General features: G+C 38.9%; 1 protein-coding gene across 1 annotated transcript; it reads left to right on the top strand.

Annotated features, from left to right (window-relative positions):
- Positions 1-656: 656 nt before the first annotated feature.
- On the top strand, positions 657-4,366 carry LOC135213566 (uncharacterized). Its single transcript, XM_064247536.1, has 2 exons — positions 657-3,568; positions 3,617-4,366. The coding sequence occupies exon 1, from the start codon at positions 1,108-1,110 to the stop codon at positions 3,007-3,009; it is 1,902 nt and encodes a 633-aa protein (XP_064103606.1). The 5' UTR covers positions 657-1,107; the 3' UTR covers positions 3,010-3,568; positions 3,617-4,366.
- Positions 4,367-8,465: the final 4,099 nt, after the last annotated feature.

The following is an 8,465-nucleotide window of genomic DNA, read 5'->3' as shown; positions in this document are numbered from 1 at the left end:
CACCGCCCGGTGCGCGCCGCGCGCGCACGATCGGACAAGCAGTTAACTACCGTTCTCCCCTTGTTCGAAGCTTACGACCGTCCCAGCTGCCGCTAGTTACCTTCCTATTGTTAAAGGACCTCAGTTTGTATAGTTAGGAAAAATGCAATTTTCGACAAATTGTCATTTTGTGATAATATTTTTCCGGTGTTGATTTTACTTGTTTTACTATGTATTATTTATATCAAAAGGATTGCAATTTAGTGTACAATACAACGAAAAAAAAGTAAACTCGTTAGCTTGACCGTTTTTTGCACAGCGTGATTTGAATACAATTATCTATGAATTTTTTTTTTTCGCTACCATATATCGCATTATTTACATATGATAATGATATTATTTTTCATTTCTGATGATTGCATACTAAACTTCAGGCAATGGAAAAAAAATGAGCCAAAAATGAACTCTTAATCTTCAAAACTAAGCGCGCTGTGATTTTTTGAAAAAATTATTTTTTCCGCTTCCACGCTCACTCCAAAAAACCGGCGCCGGCATACAGGAGAGATTTTGATTTTTAGGGCTTCGGCGTAAGAGGGTTAATCAGTGACAGCTGAAGCAAGCCTTGCACAATGAACTCCAGCAATGAAAGCTATGGTTTGTATATTTGAAAAAAAATTAATTGATTTTAAAATTTGATATATATATTATGTTTGTATATAAAAAACAATATACAAAAAACAAGCACCATGTAGAACAACTGATATGGCATTATCACAACAGTGCAAGAAATTATGTACTTAAACTCTGTTTTTTGTTGAAATTTGGTGCCTAATTGTATCGCTTTCTCGGCAATTTTATTGATAGCATTTTGTGCGTGAGTCAGGTGTGTTGGTGAAGTTTAAAGAATTATGAATCAGCAGTGTCTGGGTTGTCTCCTTAGGGAACTTTTAAGGGGAGTTAATAAATGTAGTTTCATGTATTGACAGGTCCCACCAGCCAGACACTCATACAAGTTTACCAAATGTAGAAGCTAGGACACATTCATGGAACCCTGCACACAGACTTTCACTTAAAGATAATCATTTATCTCCGTTTACCCGATCAGAAGACAGAAGACCTGGGTTTCATATGTCAGAAAAATACCCAGGCTCGGAAGAAAGGAAATATCCTTTGCCTTCACCAGACAGTCATCCATGCTCAGAAGAAAGAAGATATTCTTTGCCTCCACCAGAAAGTCGTCCATGCTCAGAAGAAAAAAGATATCCTTTGCCTTCATCAGAGAGGCTTCCATACTCAGAGGAAAGCAGATATCCTTTGCCATCATCAGAGAGGCAGCCACACTCAAAAGAAAAAACATATCCTTTGCCCTTATCAGAGAAATCTAGATCTTCACTTCATGGGAGTTCATCATGGTCTCCTATGAACACAAGAAAGTCCAGGTCACCAGAGCACTATCCTGAAAGAGATCTTGAAGATAGAGAATCGCATTACAATTTAGAAGAGACACCTTGGTCAAAAATAGGAAGTGCTTTGGAAGCATTCACCGAATCCAATCGAAGAATTCGAAAACAGTGTCAGAAAGAGAGAGATCCAATTTCTCAAGATGCTCTTGTTGGTTTGTTTAGTACTCATGCTCGTGAATGTGAATTGTATTTGGATAAGCCAGATGCACATCCAGATTATTTTAAAGAATATAGGCTATTTTTGGATAAAAAAAGAGATTTCATAATGAAATTGGGTGGTGATCCAGGAACATATGACTACATAAAAGAATGGGGAAAGATTTGGCCTTCACGTTTGTATGATCTCTTCCAAAAAAGCTGGGAAGTTAAGAAAAAAGAGTGTCTGTCTATGATATCTTCAAAGAGAAAAAGATCATCTTCATCCTCATCATCGTCACGATCTCCAACTCCTGAGAGGGTAACAAAACTATCAAAAAATATGGCTTCAAAGCCTAAAAAATTTTCACCCAAACTTGAGAAAAAGGAAGCTTTGGAAGATACTAAGGGTATGATACCCCCAAGACTAGAAGCAAGGAAGTTGAGAGAACCTAATGAGCAATCCCAGAGTGTACCTTATGGTGAAAAAGTATCTTCATCACAAAAGCTAGTAAAGAAGAAAGTTGTGAAGATTGTTGAAGTTCTTGGTATATTAGCATACATGAAAGACAAATTGGGTGTACTTGGAGTGCCAGTCAGAGTTCTCTATGAGAAAGCAGTTGAAATGGAAAAGAAAGGTTTAAATCCAAATACTTTGCTAGAAGATGAAGAAACAGGTGTCCTGTTTGCTACATTGAGTGATAAACTTAATTCTTTAATCAAAGGAGGGGATGGATCAGCCATCCAGAAAGCAATTATTCAGGAAGCACACACACTTTTGCTTGGCTTAATAACTGAAATAGATAAGATTAAGAGGAAAGATGATACAATATTGCATGTTAATGTTGCTAAGATAGCTCGTTTAACAAAGGGAAAGACCATATCTGACACTATCACGAATATAAATTATTTCTTGGCGTATGAAGGTTATTCTAATGTATCTAAGGAAGACCTAGAAAATTTTTATACGTCTGTTAAAGATGAGCAGTTAAAGTTCACTGAGTCTGCATCATCTAGCCAAAGTAATAGGTTCCTAAGCTCACCATCTGGATTTGACAGAGCAGAACAGAAGACAGTTGAAAGTAAAATACCTGGTCAAGGCACAAAGTCTTCTCCAAGTAGAGATGTAGGATTCTCTAAGCTAAGAGCAGTAAAAGCTTTCACATCAAAGTTTGACACCCCAGTGGAACTTGATGAAGAGTTCTTTACAGGCCAGAAATTTTTGAGACCTAGTGATTCTGTAGATAACAGTAGAACTGAAGTGACTTTGAAATCTACTTATGTTCCTCATAAGCATGCACTACCTCCGCCTGCCCCTGTAATATCAGGTATACATAATAGTTCAGTGCTTTTGAAGAATTCTAGTTCACAGTCTGCACAGAATCCCTTTTGCAGAACCCCGTTTCACAGTTTACAGAATTCTAAACAGTAAACTATTACAAAAAAGTCCATAAGCTATGCCAAATATTCTTGAATAATTACTCTAGAGTGATGGTATAAATTAGTGAACTGACTGAAGGAGTTCCAGTGCTGCATTTTATAGGGGCTTTGAAAAGTACAGTATACATAGTACTATGTGATAAAAATCATGGGAAAGCTGAACATCTGGTGATCTGAAATTCAACAAAGCTCTTTGAATGTAATTAGTTTTTAAATTGTAAATCATTGTGATGGGCCTACTGAGGTCCAGTGTTTTACATCATCTAGTGATAAAATAGATTTGGCAGGAAATAGTGAGGTCTACCCCTCAGGTATTTTAAAGAGAATGTTTAGAACTCTGGGGGGAACAAGTGGCAGAATGTTTATATGATGGTGAAGGAAGTGAAATGCTAGAACAGTATATTGAACACTGATTTCCACATGATAAACAATGAAAGTGGTGGCCTGTGGATATTGTGTAGCTGTCAAAAGGAGGAGCAATTGTCTGGTTTTAGCTTTATTTATGGAAGAATCTCCAAAATAGTAACCATAAATGAAAGAAACAAAGTTAGGTTGAGAGAGAGAGAGAGAGAGAGAGAGAGAGAGAGAGAGAGAGAGAGAGAGAGAGAGAGAGAGATGTTGCTGTATGGAACTTGATAATTTAACCATTTATTTGTATGTTGATTTTGCTGAAACCTAAACACTACTGAAAGATGAGAAAGATTTTGAACTGTGATTAGAAGAGAATGTTTGATATTAGTGGGGCAAAAGCTTGAGGATCATAGTCACAACCAAATCTTCAACCGTTTAAGGTATGCATCTGTGAGTGGTACGTAGAGTTAATCTTGCCAGAGACTAAGTTTTCCATGTCAGCAGCTGCCAGGGTCTATACACAGTTTGATTTCTAATAATTTAAAGTTTATGGGTGGGAATATGAATATGCAAGATCTTGTAATGTGGTGAGATCTGTTGTGTGTACCAAACTATTCAGGTTGGATGGTATTTAGAAAGTGCCCTTGTACATCAGCTTCTCTGGCCAATAAATACTAGGAGGAGCTGAGAATCCTTTAATGGTGGTGTCAGCAGTCATTGGCTGTTGTGACCTACTAGTAACTACATAGAATAGCAGTACATTTTGTTTAATATGAAAATAGTTTATTGCATATGAAGAGTATTTCATTCAGGTTTCAGTTATTGTCATAGAAAGGAAAAGTTGGAAGTATTGAAGGAGAGAGAGTGTGTTTTTTTGTGTAATTTGTTAACATTTTTATCAGTGTGGAAATGGCCATTCCAAATGGTTGTGCTAATTTTGAATAATGGTAGATGAACATGTAAAACTGAGATGTAAAAATGAATAAATATCTATTGTATTAGATATATTTTTCACCCTTTTATATTTTTGAACCAATCATACACCAGGTAAATACTTGCAGTTTAAATACTGTGGAGTCCTGCATTTTTTTTAAGTGGATAGTTAGGATGATTTAAGTAGTACTTAGCACCCAAATTTGATTGTGGTAACTAAAATTACTATTACTTGTGGATTAAAAGCAGGGATGAGCAGAAATGCACATTTAACTTGTTCCCTTGAAAACCATGTTAATGTTAGCTTGACCCCAAAAGTAAGTACTATCGAGAGTCAGGAAAAGTGTTTAATTTTGGATAAAAAAAAAAAAATCTTATTATAAAGTTCTAAAAACTTGGTAATTTTATAAATTTTACCAAAGTTTTAGCAACAAGCTAAAAGCCTGTAATCTTCGTAAATATAAGCATTGTATAGAGGCTTTTCATTTTGTAACTCACAGTTTCACTTTCTTCATGTATAAGTGAACTTTAGATGCGCTACCTCATTAGGTAGTGTACCTGTTTATTTGTAATGTCTTCCTTTCAGCAATCGGAACATTTTATTTCCTTACCCTGATACTGAAAATAGAATGTCTGCATAGTTATCCTTGTTATTCATCAACATGAAATCTATAGCTCATTACCCCTATCATTATCACAATTCATTGTTAACATTTTTATATTAATAAATTCCCTTGTGGTTTAGGTCTTCATCTGTGTCCTTTTCCCATTTAATCCTAGGCCTCCCTACAGATGTTGCTGTTACTTTCAGATCTACAATTTTTTTTTTTTTTTTTTTTTTTTTTTTTTTTTTTTTTTTTTTTTTTTTTTTTTTTTTTTTTTTTTTTTTGTTTTTTTTTTTTTTTTTTTTTTTTTTCTCAAATGCCTCTCATTTCTGGTCACTTGTCCCAACTACTATCTGGGTTTATTTTCCTGTTGCCAAGTACCACATCTCTGTAACTTTCTTATGTGCAGTTAGTTCTTCCCACTGTACACCTGACTGAAAAGTGGTGGTGGAATGGAGAGGTGCAAGAATCAATTAAAAGAAAATCAAAAGCATTTAAGGACTGGAAAGTAAGGCATGCACATGGTGCAGAGGAACATTACAGAGAAGAGGAAAGAGATGCAAGGAGGAGGGTAGGTATGGCTATTGGAAGGGCAACAGAGCAGTTGAATGAAAGACTAGGAACAAGAGAAGGAGGAAATGATATCTATAGGATTTCAAACTAGGGAAAGGCAGAGACAGGATTTGGATGAATTGGGTGTCATCAAGGCTAGAGATGGAAATATATTACATAGGGATGACGACATTAATATGAGATGGAGAGTATTTTGAACAACTTTTTGTTAATGGAAAAACTGGAAATGAGAGAGGAGATGGGGGAAACAGAGGGTAGAGGGACCAGTGATTGAGATACAAGATACAGAAGTGAGGCATTAAGTAAAATAATGAATGGAAAAGCACCAGGTCCATCAGAGTTCCAAATTGAAATGAACAAATTACTAGGTAAACAGTGGGAGAAATGGATGCCGATAATGTGACGGTATTGAAATCCATTTAATTCAATACATTTTATTACAGAAAGCAGATTTATCAACATTAGTTCCTTTAACATGACCTGTTTCTATTGTAAGATTTTCAAGATATCAATTATACAAACCTAACCCTACTGAAAAACAAATTACAGTAAGTCCTCGGGTTACGCTGGGTCTCGACTTACGATGTTTCGTGGTTACGAACGCGCCCCCATAAAAATATAAAAAATAATATTTTGCGTCGTTCCGTCTTACGCGGTTTAGCGTCGTAAGCAACGTAAACAACGCGAACTAGTTCCAGGCGCACAGCGGAAGAATACGCTTTGTGGGGGAGAGGACGGCGTCGCTTCGCTACGCTCAGTCCTCGCCATACGCCATTTGGTTGTTTACACTGCCTCTCTCTCCCTCGTGTTGTATCGTTTTTGTAACTTTTTGCTCTTTGTTATGGCTCCCAAGCGCAAGGCGGACTCTTCTGATGGTAGTGCATCGAAGAAAAGAAAGGCCATCACCATGGAAATTAAAGTGGACATTATAAAGCGATCCGAGAAGGGAGAAACGCCAACAAACATTGGCCGCTCGCTTGGCCTTAGCCGTTCGACCGTTGCTACCATTATCAAAGATAAAGAGCGCATCGTTGAACATGTGAAAGGATCTGCTCCTATGAAAGCGACAGTGATAACTAAGCAGCGTAGTGGTCTAATAATTGAAATGGAAAGGTTATTGGTGCTTTGGTTGGAAGACCAAAATCAACGGCGTATCCCAGTCAGCCTTATGGTGATTCAGGAGAAGGCGAAAAGATTGTTTGAAGCGTTGAAAAAGAAAAGGGGGAGGGAAGTGAAAGTGAAGAGTTTGTGGCTAGTAGGGGTTGGTTTATGCGATTTAAGGCTGGGCCAATTACCATAACCTTAAATTGCAAGGTGAAGCTGCTAGTGGGGATGAGAAAGCAGCGAGTGAATTTCCTAAAGCGTTGTCTGAGATAATTAAGGAGGGGGGTTATTCTGCTCAGCAAGTGTTTAACGTAGACGAGACAGGTTTGTTTTGGAAGCGTATGCCTAACCGCACTTACATCTCCAAGGAGGCGAAGTCAGCAGCCCACCCGGGTCATAAAGCCAGCAAGGAGAGGCTAACTTTACTTCTTGGGGGTAATGCTGCTGGCGACTTCAAACTGAAGCCCTTGTTGGTGTATCAGGCTGAAAATCCAAGGGCACTCAAGGGCATTTGGAAGGGTCAACTACCAGTAATTTGGAAGTCCACAAGAAGGGCATGGGTGACACTTGCAGTGTTTGAGGACTGGTTCGTAAACCATTTTGTTCCAAGTGTGGAGCGGTATTGCGCCTCCAAGGGTATCCCCTTTAAGGTGTTGCTAGTGCTGGACAATGCCCCTGGACACCCTGCCCAGCTGGGAGACTTCAACCCTAATGTCAAGGTGTTTACCTTCCACCTAATACCACGGCCCTTTTACAGCCTATGGACCAAGGAGTGATTGCTTCGTTCAAGGCCTACTACCTACGAAGGACAATTGCTATGGCTTTACAGGCAACTGAAACCAAGAAGGACTTGACTCTGAAGGACTTTTGGAAATCCTACAACATCCTTGATGCTGTAAAGAACATTGCTAATTCCTGGGAGGAGGTTAAGCAAACAAACATGAATGGTGTCTGGAAGAAAATTTGTCCTCAATTTGTGAATGATTTCCATGGGTTTGAGGACACAGTTCAGCTAGTTGTCAAGAACGTTGTTGCCCTGAGTAAGGAAATCAATTTTGGAGAGGAGGTTGATGATGTTACAGAGCTGCTGGAGTCTCATGGCGGAGGAGTTATCTGCTGAGGACCTGATACAACTGGAGAAGCAGATAATAGAGGAAGAAGAAGAAGCACCCACCCCAGAGCCTAAGGCTTTCACAAGGCAGGACTTGATAAGAGGTTTTGCAGAGTTGCAGCAAGCGTTGTCAACTTTTGAGGCTCAGGGATCCCAACTTGGACAGGTTCACTAGGGTTTCCAGAGGCGTCATGATTGATGCAGTGTTACAAGGAGATCTTGGATGAAAAGAGGTCGCTCTCTGTTCAGACTAAACCTGGAGCAGTATTTTAAGAAGGTAGAGAGGCCTGCAGAAGATCCTGTACCCTCTACCTCAGCTGCCTCTGCTAATCCAGCACCTTCTGAATGTTCTGCTAACCCAGACTCACCTGCCCCAGTATCTCCAGCACCTTCTGTAGGTTCTGCCTCACCTAAAGACTCACCTGCCCCAACATCTCCATAGTATGTTCTGCCTCACCTCAAGAATCACCTGCCTCAGCATCTCCAGTACTAGTATGTTCTGCCTCACCTCAAGAATCATCTGCCTCAGCATCTCCAGCAACTTCTGGATGGTTCTTTTTCTCTTCACTAACCTCCCCCAGTCTCTCCAGCACCGCAGCTTCCTCTCCAGTGTGCAAGCCAATCAAACTAATAAAGGTAAGGAATTGTTCTCTCGTTGTTATTGATCGGTTAATTTGACACTTAAATCATGTGGGTGTTTTTCAATAGGTTCCGACTTACGCTTGGAAATGCGTGCTTACGATGCATCGTAAGAACGGATCAACGTCGTAA

This window comes from Macrobrachium nipponense, chromosome 43 (assembly GCF_015104395.2).
Source record: "Macrobrachium nipponense isolate FS-2020 chromosome 43, ASM1510439v2, whole genome shotgun sequence".
NCBI classification, from domain to species: Eukaryota; Metazoa; Arthropoda; class Malacostraca; order Decapoda; family Palaemonidae; genus Macrobrachium; species Macrobrachium nipponense.
The sequence above is the reverse complement of the archived record's forward strand: the minus strand, read 5'-3'. Positions and strand labels throughout refer to the sequence as shown.